At 36.5% G+C, this 21,109-nt stretch overlaps 1 protein-coding gene across 1 annotated transcript; it reads left to right on the forward strand.

Moving 5' to 3' along the window:
- Window positions 1–5,224: 5,224 nt before the first annotated feature.
- On the forward strand, window positions 5,225–21,065 carry LOC149792979 (uncharacterized). Its single transcript, XM_089968931.1, has 3 exons — window positions 5,225–6,830; window positions 17,958–18,123; window positions 20,816–21,065. Exons 1-3 carry the CDS (start codon window positions 5,915–5,917, stop codon window positions 21,063–21,065), a joined length of 1,332 nt encoding a protein of 443 aa, XP_089825057.1. The 5' UTR covers window positions 5,225–5,914.
- Window positions 21,066–21,109: the final 44 nt, after the last annotated feature.

The following is a 21,109-nucleotide window of genomic DNA, read 5'->3' on the forward strand; positions in this document are numbered from 1 at the left end:
GTTCCAGTAGAGTTATCTCTCTTAAATGCAATGGAGTACCTGGTTATGTCATTGTCAAATTGACAATCTAGCATTGTTGTATATGACAGTGTGTGACATGCATGCCCAAGTAGGACAGAAAGTATATTTATTTCACAAAACATTAGCATTAAGGTATATGGAAAAACAACTGGTACCGTGATACCATATATAGTGTAATAATCCCCTCCCTCATGGATTTAGACATATGTTTCTTACTTAAAAACATATTATTGAATAAGGCGTTTAGGATCGGCGTTAGTTCACCGTGGAATTTCTGATAGAATTTCACGGTTAGTCCATCTTTCCCTGGCGATTTTTTCTTAGTTAGTGTAGCTATGTTCTTTTGGATTTCTTCATCTGTGATTACATCATCACATATGTCTCTATGTTCTGATGATATCCTCAAGCTATCGACATTATTTAAACAGCTGTCGATTGTGATGGGATCTATGTTTTGTGTAGTGTAGAGTTCTTTATAGTAGCTAAAAATATTGTTTAAAATATCTTCTTTTTCCGTGTAGGTTACATTATTTAATTTTATTTTGTTCATGATTTTTCCACAACCTTTTCTAAATTCTTCCCTTTTGTACAAGTCATTTGCTTTATTGTATAATTCTGTAAATTTACCCGCCCCTGTTATTCTCCCTTGGTACTCATTTTCTCCGATTTGTTTTATTTTGTCTGTCAGTTGTTTTTTTACCTCGTCGTTTGTCGTTTTTTGTAAGGTTGATTTAAGTTCATTTATTTCTTTTTTTTTGTTTCTCCGCTCGTCTGTTTGAGTATTGAATCGAAGTTCTTTTTATTTTGTTTTTAAGGATATCCCACTCCTTTATTATGTTTATATTTTCTGCATTTTGGAAGATTGTAATTTCTTCTTTTATTAATTCAATATATTCAATTTTGTTTAAGATTTTGTTGTTCAATTTCCACTGTCCCTGTCCCGATTTTTCCCTTGTCCTAATTTTTAGTTCCATAGTAACCATATAATGATCTGATAGTTTGGTGTTAGTTATTGCTGTATTGATATAGGTTAGAGTGTCATAATAATTGCCATAACATTTGTCAATTCCGCTTGCTTGGTTTTGTTTGTAGGTAAAAGTGAATTCTCTCCTTGGTAAGTTGAGTTTTCTATAGATGTCGTGTAATTGGTGTTTATTCAGTAAGTTTGTCATATCAGTCCTGTGTGCTTTGTCGCTTGCTGTTAAGTCTTTCGTTCTGTCAATTTCGTCCCCTGCCCAATTGAAGTCTCCCCCTATGATTAGGTTTTCCATTGAATAAGATTGTAAATAGTTTGATAGATTTTCGATATAGTTTGATTTTTTATTCCTGTTAGCTGGCACATACACATTTAGTATATGCCAGTTTAAGATTTTTACATGTATTAAGCGTCCTTTGAAGAACTCTCCCTCCTCTATCCTTTCCCAAATCTGATGAGAAGACAACTTTACGATCAGGAAGCATTAAAACGCTTCGTTATATGGCAAACTTTCAAAGGAAATTAGTAATAATTCAAATTTGCATTTTTTTTTTAGTTTGAGCTTTGGTCCCTTAACATGTAATTTTTGTATTAAAGCTGAATATTCTTAGTTGATAAAAATACAACTATGAGACCAAAGTTTCATCTACGAGATCTACTCTAGCTGCCACGATGGATCTCTAGCTGCCACGATGGATCTCTAGCTGCCACGATGGATCGCTTGCAATAGTAGGAATACCACTATTCCTGTTAAAGTAGTTTCGACCCATGGATGTGACATGAAATCAATTAACCTTTCAAATCTTGTTCCCCTACAGAATGTTTCCTAAAAATTCATGTGCAATAACATTTTGGATCTGTCTGTGATGAGAACAGCAATGTATGCCAAGACTTCTTTGAGGCTTGTTGTTCACCACGTCTGGACCAGCTGGCCAAACTAGATCCGGTTTGCTGTTCACCAGATCTGGCAATGCCTGCTAAACGTCATTCAGGTTTGCTGTTCACCGTGTCTAGAGAAGTCTGTCAAACGAGATCAGATGTTTTAATTCTTATGGAGTTTTCTGCAGGTTTTACAAACACGCGAAAATGCGACGTGTAAATGTAACCAATACAAAGTAAATTCATTTTAAAGAAAAACCAAAATTAATGTTATTTTACAATCTTTACCTTATGCTCAGCGTTGCTCTTTGTGTTGAAATATTACTATCTGTAAAAGATTATTGTATTGTAACAGGATTAAACAGGGTTATGATTCGATTTAGGGAAGACACTGAAAGGAATTTCGTGAATGAGATATTTTAGTAGCTTCGTTATATATTAAATCATTACATAAGAACTTTTGTACCTTGTTATTTTTTAATAACCATGTTCCTGCAATAAATCTGTGAACGACTAGAATAATCTCGTTGAATTACACAAACTCGAATATTACTCATCCTTTAATACATGCATATATATAAATTCAATTTGTCCTTTTTTATTTTTTTTATTTGTCTCTTCAGTTATAAAATGGCTATCTTGAAACAGACTATACTCTATCTAATAGCATAGCGCTATATGACTAAGGTCTGACCATCTGTGAAATTTACAATAAATACTGGAAAATTCATATATCAAAGTATTCTGTTACATAATATCGCAAGGGAAAAGCGAATCCACTTATATATTTCACATGCCTATACAGTGAAAGATTGCTACCGTAAAGTGGACAGCTTCCTGATAAAACACGTTGTGTTGCGATAAAGCAATGACAGTTCACTCTGCACGTACCCTCGTTGTGGTGAAATCCATAGTCGGAGAGCGTATATAATCATTACGGACACTTTGCTCGTGTAACAATGGGTAAGTCGAAGTCAGTATTTTTAAATAAATCCTAAAATAAATAAAGCTTAAAATAAATCACCTCCAGGTAACGCTTTACACGGTAACGAACCTCAATGACATTGTTGTTAATATATAAAACACTGAGGTTAAGTACACACAATTCCGTGGCATGCAGCCAAGTCTTTGTTTTATTAGCTTTTGAATGTGACTACTTTACCTCATCGGCTATTTTAATCTTGTGTTGCTTTGATCTCATTAGCCTCTTACATTCCCAATGACAATGTTTTTCTGCATTTTCTAAGTTTAAATTTTTTACGCCAGTTTTCATGCTCTGAATGCATGTTTTATCAGCCCTGAAATGTATGACTGTATATATGTATCTATCCTTTTTATAGCGTTGGTACGAGTATGCAATTATGGATGTGGCATAAGTGGTTAGAGAGTCCGCCTTGGATGCGGAAATTCACGGGTTCGAATCGCGACCGAGTCAGATCAAAGACTTATAAGAATAGTACTAGCAGCTGACACGATTGGCGCTGGTGTCATGATAATGTGACTGGGTGGGACATCATGCTATATGTTTGCGGCATGATACCCCAGTGCTAGACACCACTATAAACTGCCACACTGCAGACACAGCGATATGATTAAAGCTACGCTAAAATGCAAAACACACACATAAATAATTATAGATGTCAAACACAATATTAAGTGTTAATTTGTCTCCTATTATTTTTTATAAAAAAAAACTATTCGCACATCTAGAGTGTAATATGGTGTCCCCTGTCCGGTACTCACACGACCAAATGTCTTTACACGTGGTATTTTTATTCGTAAACAACCAACCTTTAATAACCGAAACTGAACGTCACACTGTTTGTCTTGATTGGTTAATATATGAGTCATTTAATTAAAGTTGCAATTATATTGGTCCTGACGGTCGGTTATGTATGTGGAAGAAACATTTTATAACCTCAAAACTGGGTGATTAAAGATTAATCAGTCATCGATGGGATCTTCTGTTAGGAGTTGGTGTTGTTGTTGTGGGGTTTAACGCCATTTTTCAGCACACGATAGGCTACACATGGCGGCCAGTATTAATGGTGGAGGAAGAACCCGGGAAAACCCGGGAAAGAACTACCGATCCACGAGAAGCTACTGGCATGCTTTCTCACATACCTACATTGGCTGAATCCGAGACTCGAACCCACGCAGACAGAGGTGAGATGGCAGTGATCCTGTTAGGAGATAGTTAACTCTAGTCGCCTGACAGTCGCCACGATAGGATGAGGCAATTATTTGTTACGAGTTTAATTGACGCACTTTACTATTCTCAAATTTGTAGTGTCATTATCTTCTAGCACAAATCTGTACAATGGATTGTTTTTATAGACGTCACGATTGAGTACGCAAACACCCACAATGCAATGCGCGCGCACCTTGCGCCGCCATTTTGAGTCCCTAACAGACCTTTGTCAACATCAGTCATCATGCATATTCAAGATAATAATCTGTTTTAACTGTCGATAAGGACATTTACTTCATTGAAACAATGGATAGATTAAACTTGAAATTAAGTGCCCTATAGAAAGAAAATAAAAATAAGGCTGGAAGTTCCCTTGCTTTTATAGAAAGACAGAATAGTGAATCTGAACCGTAATCATTTATATGACTATCATTTAGAAATGCATTCCTTTTTTACAAGCAGACAATATTGACATTTTTAAAAAGTGTGTCGTATCATATCCCTAAGATTGTCATCTTGAAAGAGTATTTCCGGACAATGATTTTCGGGATAAAATATCAGTTACGAATTAAAATTTCATAGCATGTGTTTTATGCCAGAACTTTTATGTACAAATACTTTTCGCGACAACAGGTGTTTGTGCCAAAGACAGTTGACAAACCAGTTTAATTAGTATGGTCAAATATTGTATTTAATGTGGAGATGATGGACGTAGGATGATACTGAATGAAAGCGATAACCGTTCAAAAAGACGTTTCATCTTCAGTGTATTCAAACGAAACACGTGCAAAACGGAACATGACTTTGTGTCTAATGTCAAAACGAAGTATTCCTGAAATGCTTTTAAAAATATGAAATTATATATTAACAATTAGTTTTTTAACTTGAACAATAACCAAATGATTCAGCCCATGAAAATTGAAAATCATTAAATGTTTATACTTGTTCGTGTATCCATTTGTTTATGACTTTGTTTATCGATCGATCTATTTGTTTATGAAAGAATAACAAGGATTGTTGAAATTTTAACTTTTTACTTGAAGAAAACAAGTAGAAAAGTCACGCATTCATCTCGTGCTGTTGACATGCACAACAGAATGTGATGTATTTTTATATTCTTATGCACAAAATGAGACGTGCCTTCGTATGCGGGAAGAACAATGTTATTAGGTGTCGGTTTATGGGGCAAGGGGCTCAAAATGGCGGATATGGAAGTACACACGTTTTGTGACGTCACGTGAAAACAAAGTCTTCAAGTTTGAGTAAATGGGTACAGCATGTTTCAAAATATCTCATGAACGAGGATAATTATGTTTGGCACATAACTGCGGATATAGAGTATGACAATAATGTGAAAAGGAAATAACCACTTATATAACCTTTGTATAATTTTCCCTGAAGCCTAACTACGTCTACAGTGAATGGATTATAGTGTATGTGAGTCACAAGGTCAAACAAATGCAGATCAAATGACCAATAATGTACACGGTAGATTTTTGCCGTTGATAAAGTGGAGAGTTGAACTGTCTCGACTGGATTTTAGTTTTATTACATCATGTGTCCATCAATCATCCATGGATTTCAAGTGATACTTATAAGATAAGACATGTTTGAACACAAGCAACTAGTACTACATCTGAGAAAATGTGTACTTAGCAAGTGTCTCGAAGCAAGAGCGTTTGAATCGCAACTTTTGATGCAGAGTGTACTTGGCTGTTCTCTGTCAATAGATGGTAATCGGCGAGTCGGTCTCTATAGCCAGCTATAACATAAGCGCAGCAAGCAGCAAGTAACATCTGCGGTATACGTTCCATTCACTTGGTGTTAATTACCAGCATACTACAAACATGATAGAACGAAATAGCAGGCTGTGTAAATCTCTGCTGAGACGAGTATCGCATCCAACGTTCAAATTCTTGTTTGTCGTTGTATTCCTTTTGATAATGTCCGTGATTGTTTTAGAACGCAAGCCAAAAATGTTTCAACCGAAGCATAGGATGTTTGACTTCTGTAAAATATCTGAAAGAAATAAAAGACATAGAGACGTTTCATTCGACAGTGATGTAGACTTGAGTATAATTGCAATTGTGTATGATAGAGCAGCATCTCTTCAGCGTCTGCTGGAATCTCTGAACAAAGCGCATTTCTATGGGGATAGCATCGTCCTACACGTTTGGATTGATAGATCAAAGAATGGGACTATCGACTCTAGAACATATATAGTGGCGAGAGATTTTACATTCAAACATGGCCAGTATTACGTCCATAATCAAACTTGTCATGTTGGAATATATGGACAATGGATAGGGACTTGGTATCCAAGGAATGGCAGTTCAGAATTTGCTGTTATTTTTGAAGATGATCTTACAGTATCACCTTATTTCTACAAGTGGTTGAAGGTGGTGCACAGTAAGTTTGACAATCGCCCTGATATCAATGGATATTCTCTACAAGGGATTAGCATCAAACACGGCATTGACCAGGGTGGATTTTTGGACGTAAATCAAACACATAAAGCATTTCTCTATCCCATACTAGGTACTTGGGGATTTTCGCCAAACAATCGAAATTGGCGTGCATTTTCCGATTGGTACCTGAAGGTAAGGAGTGATCCCTCATTCCAGCCTTACGTGGAAGGAATTCATCCAAGTGCATGGTATCGACACCAATTAGCAAGAGGACGGAGTGACCGGATGTGGTCAATGTGGTTCATATATTATGCTTGGATGAACAACGAATACACAATGTACAGTAATTTCAAAGGTGAGTGTATTTCTGTATTGCAAGTTTTAATATAACAGTTTAAAGGTGACATGTTCATTATCAATGCTGTAGGTGTTTTGCTTTTTTTGAATATTTGATTCCCATGAGTACTTTATACCTATACATTTCGTGTTTTATTGAAGTCTATATCACATATTTAGAATTCACCACCCACCCACCCCTGGATATTCTATCGAAAATGACCATTACCAAAGTTTGAATATCAACAGGTTTCTTGCCAGCAAAGAGAAAATTTCACACCTCCAAAACAAAACATCTTTTTTTTAATACTGTGATATTCAGCCATTCTTAAAGTGAATAAAAATAATACCAGTACACCTGCTAGATGGACAGAGTACTATTAAGAGCCTATATGTATCAACGGCAAATCGTCCTCAACGGTGGGCCTCATTTAGAATCAAACATAATTCAGCATAATCAAAATTTTAAATGGTCTTTATAAGATTCAGTTTTAAAATTCAAATCATTATTTGCCTAAAACGTTACCAGTTTTGTTTTCTAGCCGCCAATGACGTGCATATATAATTGTAGTACGTACGCCATGCAGGTGATGCGTCTTCTAGTTTGGATGGCCATTACCTATTTAATTTTAAACTCAGGCAGTGTTGGTGCGCTAACATGTGGAATGTCTTACGATAGGTTTCTATGGTAACCGTTGCTGTATCGAAAAATGGATGTGTATTTTGCAGATTAAGAGGATTCAACGCAGTTTAGACACTCCGTCAATCTTTCATTGACCAACGAACGAGGAATAAATTGTCACATTGCATAAATATCCATGATATTAAGGGCGATTGGTAATACACAATTCAGTACAGGTGTGGTGGTTGCTTGGTGGATAATGATAATAAGGGCGATTGGTAATGCACAATTTAGTACAGGTGTGGTGGTTGCTTGGTGGATAATGATAATCTCATTGTAAAGAAATGACAACACATTATGGCAATAGGGGTGTCTCATTCGTTTCAGTTAAGTGTTCTGCACCATTTAGCTGCGAGTTTGTGAAAGAAATAACTTGTGATAAAAATATTACGTAAATTTTTGCCCTCAACAATATGCAGTCTCTTTGTAGTGAACAAATGCCACTGACACTTGTGAATAATCCGTGTAGTGGCATGGAGAAGCAGATCGTGTATCAGACTGTCAGACACTAAACATAGACTGCTTCTCTGCACGTACGATTTGTAAATAAAATTCTAGTCAGTCCCGAAAAACACCGACAGTAGTTCATTGAAAAAGTACGAAGGCCTGTATTGGCCATATGAAGTCTTTCATATTCTCTGCTCACACATCTTCATATACATTTTATCTGACTGTGTATATATATATATATATATATATATATATATATATATATATATATATATATATATATATGTCTATCTGTCTGTCTGCCTATCTATCTGTCTATCCTACCACAATGGGTCATTCAGTTTTCTAATTGTTTACCTATTTCTATTTATTAATGAATCTTGAGTTTAAATCTCTGACCACTTTCTTGGTATCCTAGTAACGGTTTCAAGCCAGAATGTAAGAGTTTTGTCTAATATTTCCAGTTCCCACTAACCATATTATGCTTTCTCTCTTTGTATCATGCTTTCTAAAGCGCTCTATGTCTTTTGTGTCTTCGCAAACGAATACGCAGTACAACGATAAAAGTTAATGTACCCATTGTTCAAAGGTCACACACAAAGCAGCGTAAACAATATCTATCAAAAGTACAGAAAATTTTCACTAAATCACCACTAACATTTGTACTGTATAAGTCATTGTACAAACAAGTGTCCACTCTTTCCCTATATACTGCCTATTTGAAAAATCGTTCATTGCACAGTAGAAAAGGATACAAATGGATACATACAGGATACATACATGTACACGTCATATTTACTGCCACTAAGCATGTTGCGCTATACTTAGTTTTAAATTCACGATAAGTGACAATCGTAAAATTCATCAGAACTGAAAGAAGTACGGTCTTCTAAAGTATGTAACTTTTCGTTATTATCAGCACTACTGAACTTTTCAATATGGAATGTTTGATAGCCATCGAGTTTCATTTATGCGTGAAATATGACTGTCATTCCAGGAACTGGGTTGACATTTATATGGCATCGTGATGTTTGTCACAGGCATATACCTAATGACGCGATATTTTGAGCGTAAAATGCAATATCAGATTGCCAGGTTTAGCTCATATAAATACATTGTCCGAAAAACAGTTTTTGAAGTTCGTAGTTTATAACATTTTTCACTTATTACTTACTATACGTAATGTTGGTTATACTACACCCACTCATCGTGTTAAGCCTAGTCGTATTATCAATAGCCCTTAAGCTGGAAGCGATCATGCGATGAAATGCTTTAGAAGAGATATGACGGTACACAAATGATTATGCAAAACCTCATTATAACGTCCGATGACAAAAATATAAATGATGTCCTGCTTCGGTATGTTTGTCACACACTATCATAGACAGCAATCTTTGATTTATAATTTGACAAGGACAAAGCCTATACACTCCAGAACTCTTAAGAGACACAAACCAGCATTACACAGGGGTAAGAGTGATCCTGTGACAAGAAATAAGTTTCACTGATGTGCATTACATTTAAACCCTAGAAAGGTACAAAATGATTTAAACATAAATTAGCTAAAATTACATGTAGCCAAGAGATAGAAAGCACATGTCTTATCTAATGCAACAGTCACAGCCAGCTTTGTTATTTAAAACATGCTCCCAACAACATTAACTGCGCCCCATAAACACTTGCCTTGTGCAATGGGTAACATTATACCTATTACAACAGAGCAGTATAAGAAACGCCGCCTCGAGCAGTCTAAGTAGCATCGGCACCAACGCCATTTGGAATCTTTCAGAGCATGTTGCGCATATATATATATATATATATATATATATATATATATATATATATATATATATATATATATATATATATATGTTAAGCTAATTAATAGGAAAATTAAAACCAGCTAGGTTAGTGAAGTTCAATACAAATTTATTTCCCTAGAATACAAAGTGAAAATTTAAAACGAGCTTACTGCATTTTGAATTAAATCCCCCAAAAGTCTGCAAGTTCTATAACAAGTCCAAAGGTATGGAGTGTTTCGAATGAATCATGGGTCTTGCTTTTGAATGTATTGATGTACCAGTATCTTTGAACGAGATGATGTGTCATTAGTTTTGGTGTATTACAATAATATAATCCTGATTGTTTTTTAATGAATTCACAATAGTTCCAAAGTAATAAAGATGTCCGAAATGTGAATAATCACTCTGAAGTTTCAATGAATAATTTTTAAATGAAAGATTCATCTCAAATCATATTTGAACGCAACAGTAAATACTTCTACATAATGAAATTAAAGGAGGTATGAATAATCTTGTTGATCTCAAACTTATATCCATCCACACTTGACTTGTGTCGCAATAACTTTTTCTGAAGAAAGAGAGGTTAAAAGGGATACATGCATACATACATACATACATACATACATACACTAAAACGCTTGTGGGGGCCCCGAGTGGCCGAGTGTTCTAAAGCGCTCTCCGTTACGGATCACTGCCATCTCACCTCTATCTGCGTAGGTTCAAGTCTCGGATTCGGTCAATGTGGGTATGTGAGAAAGCTTGCCAGTAGCTTCTCGTGGGTCGGTGGTTCTTTCTGGGGTTTTCCCGGGTTCTTCCTCCACCATTAATACTAGCCGCCATGTATCGTGTGCTGAAAAATGGTGTTAAACCCTACAACGACAACAATAAAACGCTTGTGTGTATGTTATTACCTTTTAGACTATTCTAATTCATTTATATCTATTTACACCAATATCTGCTACAAAAACTTCAAAAGGTTCAAAACACAGGTGATAGGATATATTTGGATGAGCAGTAACTGATCACTTCCCCCACCCCACCCCCGTTTTGTACTCTCCCCTGCTTTGTACTCTCCCCTACTTTGTACTCTCCCCTGTTTTGTACTCTCCACTGGCTACCCGTTCGATCCAGAATCAAACACAACATCTATTGTTTGTGTTAAATTTAAATGACTATTTCCAGTCCAAAATACTATCTGACATCACCCTTTCTATATATTTACAGTCCTCCTCTGATACTCACTCGTATTCTCATTAACTCACTCGTATTCTCATTAACTCACTCGTATTCTAATTAACTCTCTCGTATTCTCATTAACTCACTCGTATTCTCATTATTGCTAACAATCAAAACCTAATCATAACGGGCAGCGCTCTTTTCGTATCAAAGCCTAGCTGCCTGGAACGACTTGCTTCTTGAACTTAAACAAGAGGACACAGTGATCTCATTCACAAGTACTCAAAACATAGCCTATTAGACTACAGGAACAAACTTAAGACTTAACAATGTTTCCAAACGTTTTTTTATATTTTCACTGTCATTTTTTTTGTAATGTTGTATATACAATATGCGTATGTTTGAGTGTCAGTAAGCGGTAACTAATACTTGAAAGCACTCAGAGCTATTAAAGATTGAGACGCTGTACTAGTTATTATTATTATTAGTAGTATTATTTCAAGTGCCATTTTATATGACTGTTGTGGGGTTATCAAAGTTACTTGCACAACTGATGTATTCTGAAAAGTATTGCATAATGAGGTAAAAAGCCTAGACTCCTAGGGTGATCGGTTGGAAATCCTAATGGAATAGACGGGCTCTAATGGATTGGAAATCCTAATGGAATAGACGGGCTCTAATGGATTGGAAATCCCAATGGAATAGACGGGCACTAATGGATTGGAAATCCCAGTAGAATAGACGGGCACTAATGGATTGGAAATCGTAATAGAATCCATGAGTACAACAGGACTTTTAAATTAAAAATTTTGGAGACTCTTTTGTTAAAGCCAAATCTTTCAGACTTTGACATCCGCTGACTTCTGCTTGGCCCCTCTTGACATGCCTCTTGGAATCGTTCATCAGACGCTCAGATTGAAGTTTCCATAGGGGAAATTTGCTATCTATGGCTAAGGATCCGGACCCAGGTTCCAGCATGGAACTTTTCAAAGATTACACGTCATCTCACGTCCCCATAAGGCAGCAAAGTGCTCGCTTTCGGAATTATGTTTCGAAAAGGGCTCAATACCTTGAGGTCCCACGTCTGAGTACACATTAAAAATAACTCTGTGAAGTTTGTATACGACATCAGTCACATAACATGCCGATCTGAGTGACCTCGCTTCAGTGTGGGTCTAGATGAAATCCGCTTACCTTTTTCAAAATATACAGCGTAAGAGACAGACGTATGAACAGTAATGTGTACACCTTATTGTTTATGCTAAAGAACTGGAATGAACTGATTCATTTCATCAAAGCTGAAGAACATTTATCAAATGAAAATTTAGATTTATTTTGTACTAATGATTACAAGTCTAACCCAGTGTGCATGAAACCTCTTAAGCCCAAGATGAAACTCTATCTTAAGTTTTGACTTAAGTCTAATTAGCGCTGATCTTAGTTTAAACTTAATTTCCCTATCAACCTCACGACATTTTGTTTCTGACTGGCATGTTAGGTTGCCTCTGTAGCTCATGATTTATATAGTAACTTTCATTCTCCAGGGTTTGTTTAACTCGTTCGAGTATACACTAACTCTATAGCTCATCGTTCGAGTATACACTAACTCAAAACTGAGTTAAATCTTTAAGACTGATCCTAAAGACGCAAACTCATAATTAAGCTTCAAACACGGCGGCTACGGGAGGGGGGGGGGGATTTTGTAGAAAATGAAATATAGAACACAGAAGCAAATAACATAACATTGTCCGAGAACTTTTAGAATCAATACAAGTCAGACATTTTGTAAAATGCCAGACCAAGTCAAGTATCACAGGTTCCGCATTTAGTTCGTTTGCAACTCAAATTCTGTGTAGGTAATACAACCAGTGTACAACATTTCAAAATGGTGTTTGAATGGTTTCTATTTCCAATATTTGTTTTTAAGGAAATGACTATCATCATATTCAGTCAAACGCTCGAGTTATGGTAAACCTCTCCCCTCCCTAGGTTGGGTAGGAGCGTGGCCTATTTCCACTCAAGAAAAAACCCTGATTTAAAGACCACCTTGAAATACAGTGCAATATGCAAGGTCTGATGAGTGCAAAACAGCAAAATTTACTGAGATTTTATTAACACCAGCAAATTTATTACCACAACCTTTATGCGGGTAATCTCATTGATGCCTTCTGTACGCAAACTCAATAAGAAAACCTTTCTTTGTGACAACATCTTCTAGAAACCAGAAGAAAATGTGTTACCCTTATTTGCCTTTCTGTGAAACAATTTCGCTATCACGAGTGTTCATGCCACCAATAGTGACTATAGAAATAAAATATTTCAATACCACTAACATATCAAAAATCAATTTATTATTTACAGATTACTTGCTGTCTTTCATTATATAAATCACAGAGAATAAAAAAAAGTTACCCAGGCACTGACAAAGACAGTATCTCAATCAGAAACTCAAATCATAAATGGAGTATATTATATTTATATGCTGATACGTATATAATTCACATATAACTAAATGGAACTAACTGGAACATATTATATTTACTGACTGGTACCTGTATATATAAATTTAATATATTATATTTATGTACCTGTAGGAGTGTGTAATTTGAACATTTTAACGTAGCTTTAACAATTTTTTAGTCATATCGCTAAGATGTCTGCAGTGTGGCAGTTTATAGTGATGTCTAGCACTGGGGCATCATGCCGCAGACATGTAGCATGATGTCCCACCCAGGCACATTATCCTGACACCAGGCCGACCAGTCCTAACACTATCCTCTTAATGCTGAGCCCCAAGCGAGGCAGCTGTTAGTACCATTTTTGTTCAGTCTTTGGTATGACTCAGCCGGACGCTCTAACCACTTGGCCACCGGAGCGGTTTGTACCGGTAGGACTATAATTCACATATAACTAACTGGAATATATTTTATTTCCAGAGTTGTATGTATAAAATTCACATGTAACAGTACAGTAAAAACTAAACCGTATTTAATCATCATAAACCATTTTGTCGATAGTTGTCAGTTCACCATTGTGTTATAGAAAATAAAAAATCTTTATTTGCGAGGTCCAATTTTTTCTGGTGAACGTTTCAGAAATGCAGAGATGTTGTTGAACATAGACTGGTATCGGTTTCAAGTGGCTCATTGAATGCATCATAAACGATTGTAGTGAAAGTATTACAGACTGATATTAACCTCGCAAACGATGCACGTGGCCAGTCGTGTAAGGGGACAGAGGACAGATTCGTCTGTCAGTGCCCACAAGGATCAAGTGAGACCAAAACCCATACATTTATTACGGCGCAATTTTTTGTCGAAGCTACCATGACTTTGGGCAACTTTCTTTTGTTACCCACTTGCAGCATGTTTTCAACAAACTATTATATCTACACCGTAAAACAAAACACAAACACGGAAAACAAAAATAAAATCCAAAAGCAAACACCGAAAACGAAATAATAATAATTTTAAAAAATCAACCAACCCCCTCCCGCAAGCAACTCCAACACAAATGCAAAATCCGAAAACAAACACAAACATCGAAAGTTAAAACCAAGTCAAAAACTAAACACAAACACCAAATCAAATCCCAAAACCAAACAACAAAAATCCAAAAACTCGCCCTACTATACAACAAACAACTGGAGAAATAGGGTAGCATGAATATAGAAAATGAAATACAAGGTCGCTACAAAATACGAGGCATCCGAACAAACCACAAATGTATCTTAAAATACCACCATAGATATTACGTTTCATAGGATCGGTCTTCGTGCACGAACATCGGTTGCATTACACATGCTCCAAGCAAACGCATACGACAGCAATCAGGTCCCGGACATATCTACTATCGACTATCTACAAGAGCACGAGGGTCGCACACATTTGTCGACGTATACGTGTTTAGATAACTTCGACGGAATAATCTGTATACGCGAAAGGCAGCATGCTCTGTACAACCGGAGATAGTGGATCTGCTCTCTCTCCAGACCTCAAACATTTGTCGACAACGTATACGTGTCTGAATACCTTCGACGCGAGGATCTTATATACACGAAAGGTACTTGGTCAAAATTTATTGCAACCCTTGCTGAAGGTTTATAATATATGGAAAATTAAATAGAAACAATATAAATATAATGTAATTCTTTTCAACTTAACAGTTTGACTGGCGATGTAGAAAAGGTTGAATTTGTCTGTTTTGTTTGTACGCTATCAACGGTTAAGCGTTCAGGCAGGATTAGTGCAAATTGAACATTTACATGACAATTGCGGGCATTGAAATGGTCTACCTTTCGCACTCGTTTTTTTTTTTTTAATACTCATTGTCAGAGATGTACTTGATATTAAAAACTGAATACTCTCCGATCAGCTGTATTTTTTTATGGACATGCTCACGTTGAACAAGATTGATGCACCATTGTGTGTATTGTAACGAATAAATACAGCTTATCTCGCTCAACTCACCAGCTTGTACCAGGGCCCCGAGTGGCCGAGTGGTCTAAAGCGCTCTCCGTTATGGATCACTGCCATCTCACCTCTGTCTGCGTGGGTTCGAGTCTCGGATTCGGCTAATGTGGGTATGTGAGAAAGCTTGCCAGTAGCTTCTCGTGGGTCGGTGGTTCTTTCCGGTTTTTTTCCGGGTTATTCCGCCACCATTAATACTGGCCGCCATGTGTAGCCTATCGTGTGCTGAAAATTGGCGTTAAACCCTACAACAGCAACAACAACAACAGCCAGCTTGTACCTCTGACTGAGACCCGTATTTTAAAAAAACGTGACGTCATATACATCTTTTCCTAAAGCGGCTATTTCGCCGTTTGCTAGTGATGAAACTATATAACTTACCCGTTTGTTGGTAACAACACCCCTCTTCCGATTTTAATAACGGAAATCTTTAATCTGATAAAAAGTGCACAGAACTTAGTCAATTCATTCATTGATATAACTTCTAACCTGACTGTGACTAGAGTGGTCCTAACACTGGCATCCTCGGAGCGTTTCATGTTTAATGGACTTTCCGTACTAGCACGGTGCCAATTTGCTTATACATTGTGGGAATCTTTTTTCCTCAAACAACAGAATATATCTCATCCTATTCAGTAACTACCGGATAATTCCGTAAATTGCCATAATGTGAGAGTTTAAAGTCATTTCTCTGTGCACCCATTAGCATCGAAATTACACAGCTTGTTAAATCCACGTCAAAGGCAAATTTGTACTTGTCATTCTTTGCCTCTGCGTGATTCGACATTGTAAATATCGGAAGCAGACTTCATGGTATTTTCCTTCCATGTACATACCTATGTAGTCGTGCACACACCCCATTCGCCGAAAATGGACTTGTCCAAGAACTGAAAATCACTAGAGAGTATAGGGTTCGTCTTTTACACTGAAAACTTCCGTTTGGAATGAAACGCGCAGACGATAATGGTGTTAAGGCCCCCTTCCCTCCCCATCGGTCTTAAACAGGTTTCACATTATAAATCAATGAATAAACTAAATTATGCGCACATTTTATCTCATTGTGCTTTTTCGTTTGTTTTTTTTTTAAATCGGTCGAGGGGGTATAACAAACGTGGAGGTATATTCAGACTCTAACATCTGATCTTACATGTATTGCCAAAATCTGGTTGGAACAAAGTTCCTCAAGCACAAATGCTATGTTAGTAAATAGATAGTGTCATCACCCAAAACGGGTTCAAAATCTCCATTCATATTTTGAATATGTTTGGAACATTCAGTGGATTCATCATTATTCAACTGATGCCCACACTGTTTAAAGTTGTATCAGGCATCCAGTCGTAGTTAGAAAATTACCAGTCAATGCCTCACGAGCACAGATAACTAACAAACTAGTTACAAATTGTCGTGTATGCAAATATTTCAAGTTCGGTTTCCAGCTTGCCTGATGACGTATTCACGTATTTATGTATAGGTTTACACTCGACCCGTTTTAGCATTTTGTTTCATATAAAAATCAACGATTTCATTCCAGATATTGTGGTAAGACATTATCCAGAACAAACTGCAACTGAATTTGCTATACAAGAAGCTTCCGTAAGATCTCATTGTTACTATTTTTATCGGTTGTGCACGTACGCTAATTTCAGGAACCAAACCATCCATGGTATTGTGATGAGTTTTCACAGACTGGCCAAAAGACGTGCGTTATCGTGCCATTTTCGTTTACCAGGATCAAGCATTTCGCATCATCATGGCATGCGATAAAGGCATCATCGTTTTGGACCACTTTATCAGAGACATTATACCTTTCGTTTCTTGAATCGAAATCTCCCCTTCTCTCCGTCCAGTAGTAGTTTCTTGCCGTATTTCAAACAGGAAATGTGGTAGACTGTCGAAGGACTTATTCTAATGTTCTTTGGAGCTTTGTCACCTTTAGATAAGACTCTTAGTACTGACTTCGCCTGTGGCGTTTGGTTCGTATCTTTTTATTTATATAACTTAATAAAATGTTATTGTATTGCTGTTTACAGTCCAAGTAGATTATGTTCGTTGACGGATTAAAGGTGTAACAGAATGATCCCGACTGGGATTATATTATAGCGAAGACACCGAAAGCAGTTTCGTGAATGAAAGGTTTATTTATAATATGCCTGAAAAGTTAGTTAAATCTGACACATCTACCAGTACGCATAAAATCCAAAAATGGATTAACAGAATGATGCGTACAGAGTTAAACTGATTTAAGGAAACGATATTGTTCCAACCTGGAACTAACAAGAACAGAAAACTTCATCAAGCAATTAAACAAGAGTGAACGGATGAAACGTATGAACAAATATGATTGATATATGTCACTATTACAATGGATGATCAATGTTTAGAATTTTAAACACAAAATGAACAATACTTCATATGCCACCAGAGGCATCAAAGTATAGGATTCACACAACTATGAATAAGGTATGATTATATCACCTTTGGGAATAAAAGTATGGATTTGTACAAAAATACGAATCATGTTTGGTCCACAAGTAGTATAATTATATACTTCATTTTCATTCTTATAGTAATACTGGATACTTATTTAACAACGGAATATACAAATCGTGACATCGAAGTGACGATCAGGAAGTATTTTCGGTTCCACAGCTCTCCTGGAATGGTCATGGAGCCACCAAACATAGACCGCTGTCCCCAGTCTCCCGAAGGATCCCTAAAGAGCCTCGTTGATCGGTTGGCTCTGAAACTTTGACCCACACCGCGAAGAAAACATTACCTTCCTCCTAGCCAACGTCACCACCGGCAGTAGCACACGTTACACGAAAGTCCTCAAAATCCTACCATTCCCCTAAAGGCTGCTCCCTGATAGTGGACTGCTTCTGGACAAAACGTGTTGAGTTGTGATAATACTGTCTTATGTTACGTGTTTAGGATCGATTAAGCAGTAACACAAGAAATTGAGAAAACAACAAGCTTGAAAAAATATAGTATATAATTTATTTCCCTGGAAAAGATATTGTAAAAATTAAAAAAATACGAACTTACGGTTTTAAGAATCAAATCCAAAAATAATACAAGAATATTCAATTTTAGAAGTCTTAATAATGAAATGTTCTAATGATTTCAAGTTCGAGTCACGACAAAGAATCCAAGATGGAAGGCGATGACGTATGCTTAACATGTACTGTGTTGAAGTCTACAGTTCCTTGTAGAAACACAATAATTAATTCTCCGGTGTTGGAAATCCAAATAAAATTTTTAAGAAATGTCCTTGTTCAAGAATTCTGTATGGATACGATAATATTTCCAGAGAAATGAATTAATCTTTTAGAGTCCAAATAATCTGAAGAAAACTTAACATGTAACTCAAAAACTCAAAGCTAGTCACAACAGAAGAAAACAACTTGACATCAAGTGTTTAAAAGCCCCAAAACTCGGAGATCTTTCTCTCTAAACATCGCTATTAATACTAAGTATTTTTCAATTTTAGAAATGCCTAATTGCAAAATAGAGGATCACGTGATCATGTTTACATATAAAAATCTTGTAGCCCCTGTATGTCTTTGATAAGACCCAATCATTTTACTCTGAGAAAAACTTGTTGACTTGACCTTCAATCAAGGCCAGGAACTAAGTCAAAAATAGAAACATTTTTTTCTATTATTAGGTATTTATGGAACGATTCAGGTCAAACTGAATTTTCTCGAAAATATAAAATTCTTAGTAAACAAAATTACATTACATTGACATGTAAAGAAAACAAAAAGATTCTAAAACCCACAAACAATAAAATCAAATCAAGCACAAATCAAATCAAATATACGTAACAACAGTCTGCCTTTACTCTCTACGTACCCTGGTTATGGTGCAATCCACGGCTAGGGGACTTAAGGTAATCGGCTTTCTCCGTGCAAGTACTTTGCTAGTGAAGCATTCGGTGAACCGGACTCAATATTTGAAATAACTAATGACGTTAAAAGAACTGCTCTCGGGTAACGTTGTACACGGAAACGAAATTCGAGCACATTTCAGTTCAAGTAAATGCATAAACATTAGGTACATACAACTCTCAAACAAAAGCCGCCATTCCAACAACCACAAAGTTTACCTCAATTTACGTGGCTGTTCTCGTGTTATCAACCAAAACTTCGTCCCCAACATTCAAACGCGCTTCATTCACCTATGCGTCATATTAATTTTGTTTCTTTTTTCTCCGGGGAGGTTTAATATTGTCAGCTACATTGTTTCTATTGCATGTCATATTACCATCACATCCATTCCTGAAGGAGTCATCCCCACGTTTCCGCACTTAAAGTTGTTATGTATGTGTGTGTGTGCGTGCGTGCGTGCGTGTGTAGTGTGTTTAGCTTTCAGCCATAATTGTAGATTATACTTTAGGTTATGATCATTTGTAAACAACATGTTTACTCGGATTTGAGTACAGGGCTTAATTTTCCCTTGGAAAGTCGTTGGTCAACCTCATTTTGTTTGGTTGTTCGCTGACATTTGAGTAAACAAACCTGAACTTGCCAGCAAATGTGTTGGAAATTTCTATTAGAAATGATCTGGCTCCAGCGGATGCTGTTTTGAGTCATAGGTCAGTCTGTATACAAGGAAGGCCAAGTAAACAAGTATTCATTCCTATTTTAATATCAGTCATTGTGGAATCACTTTTAGTTGTGTTCAGATATAATTTGAGAGGATTTTTATATTTTTATTATTAATTGAAATTACAAAGTGTTCATTTACATTTTGGACTTAAGGACATTCTAGATGATATTTCTTGTGATGCATCAAGACTGTTGGTGCGTCAGCACATTCAAGATTGGAATACAGTCTGATAAAAACTGGACTTCATTCGGAACACTCTATACGTTTGAACTTGTGATAGAACTGTTGGTTGTATTTGGGATTTAATTCTCACCACAAAAGTTCCTCTTAAATTTTCGTTGTACAACTTAGAGAATTAAATTATTTATTGATTTTATTAACCTGGTTGGTTTTTCTTCTTTCGGTTGCTAAGTTTAAAACCACAGAGTCGCAATAAAGGAATATCCATTTCCACAGTAAGTCTAGCAGCTCCGCCATACGCTAGGAAAACGTGGTGGAAACCTGTTCCGCTTTTCTGAGTGCAGAGGGAATGCATGACAATTTCTCAACGGAGTCATTGTGTTGTTTTTAGATATTTAGATAACATGTTGCACTGTGACCTATTATATCTTTCACTTTGTCCAGCAGCTTTGTAGGTGATTCTGCGAAGCTATGCAGTGCTGAGTTCCCAGCTTTTGACAATAAACTGCATTTAGGTTATTGCAGAAATCTCTGCCATTGTCTGTAATAAGCACTTTACGGAATATCATGGCAGGAAACAAACTTAATCAAAACATCAAGAACTTTTCTGCTATCTTGTCTACCATTGTTTCAGCTTCCACCCATTTAATCAAGATTTTGTGAAAACTACACTGTATGTTGCCTGCTTACAAACTGAGAATATCAGTGTCACACAGACTCAGAATATCAGTGTCACACAGACTGAGAATAGCAATGTCACACAAACTCAGAATATCAGTGTCACACAGACTCAGAATAGCAATGTCACACAAACTCAGAATATCAGTGTCACACAGACTCAGAATATCAGTGTCACACAGACTCAGAATAGCAATGTCACATAAACTCAGAATAGCAATGTCACACATTCTTGAACCGGAGCTGCGAA

This window comes from Sinohyriopsis cumingii, chromosome 8 (genome assembly GCF_028554795.1).
Source record: "Sinohyriopsis cumingii isolate HCF-2022 chromosome 8, ASM2855479v2, whole genome shotgun sequence".
Classification (NCBI taxonomy): domain Eukaryota; kingdom Metazoa; phylum Mollusca; class Bivalvia; order Unionida; family Unionidae; genus Sinohyriopsis; species Sinohyriopsis cumingii.

Coding starts and splice junctions, on each gene's coding strand:
- LOC149792979 (XM_089968931.1), top strand. CDS start 5,915: ATGATAGAACGAAATAGCAGGCTGTGTAAATCTCTGCTGAGACGAGTA. Junction 6,831..17,957: donor AATGTACAGTAATTTCAAAG/GTGAGTGTATTT, acceptor TCATTCTTATAG/TAATACTGGATACTTATTTA. Junction 18,124..20,815: donor CTAAAGAGCCTCGTTGATCG/GTTGGCTCTGAA, acceptor CCATTGTTTCAG/CTTCCACCCATTTAATCAAG.